This window comes from Sinocyclocheilus rhinocerous, unplaced genomic scaffold (genome assembly GCF_001515625.1).
Source record: "Sinocyclocheilus rhinocerous isolate Xijiao unplaced genomic scaffold, SAMN03320098_v1.1 scaffold688, whole genome shotgun sequence".
Taxonomy (NCBI): Eukaryota; Metazoa; Chordata; class Actinopteri; order Cypriniformes; family Cyprinidae; genus Sinocyclocheilus; species Sinocyclocheilus rhinocerous.
Window position 1 is genome coordinate 2,138,529 of NW_015651641.1, and position 1,237 is coordinate 2,139,765.

Consider the following 1,237-nt stretch of genomic DNA (forward strand, 5'->3'; position numbering starts at 1 on the left):
GGTGAGGTGAAGAATGGCAGATAATTGCAAAATGCTGATGAGCAAAGCTTGTCGCATCAAACAAAAAAAAGACTTGAGGCTGTTAAGGTGCTTCAGCTAAATATTTAGTTATGTATGTAGTTTTTAATTTTTAATAAATTTACGAAGTTGTGACATCTGTTTTTGCTTTGTCAGTATGGTGTATGCAATGTAGATTGATGTGGAAAAAAAGTAATTTAAAGAAGTTTATCATAAGGCAGCAACATAAAATGAAAAAAAAAATGAATGAATGAATGTTGCTGCACTGTTCCCATGGGTTAAATATCTCTGCACATACATTAATTATTCATCCATATCTGACCCCACAGAGAAAAGAACGGACAAGTCTGCTGTTTCTGGTGCCATAGGTGCTTCAGCTAAATATTTAGTTATGTATGTAGTTTTTAATTTTTAATAAATTTACGAAGTTGTGACATCTGTTTTTGCTTTGTCAGTATGGTGTATGCAATGTAGATTGATGTGAGCAACATAAAATGAAAAAAAAAATGAATGAATGAATGTTGCTGCACTGTTCCCATGGGTTAAATATCTCTGCACATACATTAATTATTCATCCATATCTGACCCCACAGAGAAAAGAACGGACAAGTCTGCTGTTTCTGGTGCCATCCGTCTTCAAATCAGTGTGGAAATTAAGGGTGAAGAGAAAGTGGCCCCCTACCACGTCCAGTACACCTGTCTACATGAGGTAGAGCAACACAACCAACACAACCAGACCACAGCAGCTGCCTGACATGCATTTACCATGTACAGATCTCTCATTATCAGGCAGATGAGGCAGATGATTTAGTCACTAATATTTAGTCTCTGTTGTTTCTCGTAGAACCTCTTTCATCACATCACAGATGTCCTCGGTCAGGGTGTGGTGAAAATCCCAGAAGCCCGTGGCGATGATGCCTGGAAAGTGTACTTTGACGATGTTCCACAAGAGATAGTGGATGAATTTGCAATGCGCTATGGGATTGAATCCATCTACCAGGCCATGACGTATGTATTAATCCACCCTCTATACTACTGTCAGTTTTCTTCATATTTCTTCATTCTGTTTCTTCATTTCTAATTTTATCTTTCTTATTAAAACACTTGATCTTTAAACATCACATACATTTGGCCATCCAAGATATAGATGAGTTGTTTTGTTCATCAGAACAGATTAGGAGAAATGTAGCATTACATCACTTGCTCAGCGATGGATGCT

The 1,237-nt window shown here is 37.3% G+C and overlaps 1 protein-coding gene across 1 annotated transcript in view; it reads left to right on the forward strand.

The window, feature by feature from the left end:
- Positions 1-1,237, forward strand: part of LOC107713368 (protein unc-13 homolog B-like) — a 29,935-nt gene that overhangs the window by 8,136 nt on the left and 20,562 nt on the right. Inside the window, exons 11-12 of the mRNA XM_016518856.1 lie at positions 612-727; positions 863-1,026. Of these exons, the coding sequence (XP_016374342.1) occupies positions 612-727; positions 863-1,026 (280 nt within the window). The remainder of the gene's footprint in view (positions 1-611; positions 728-862; positions 1,027-1,237) is intronic.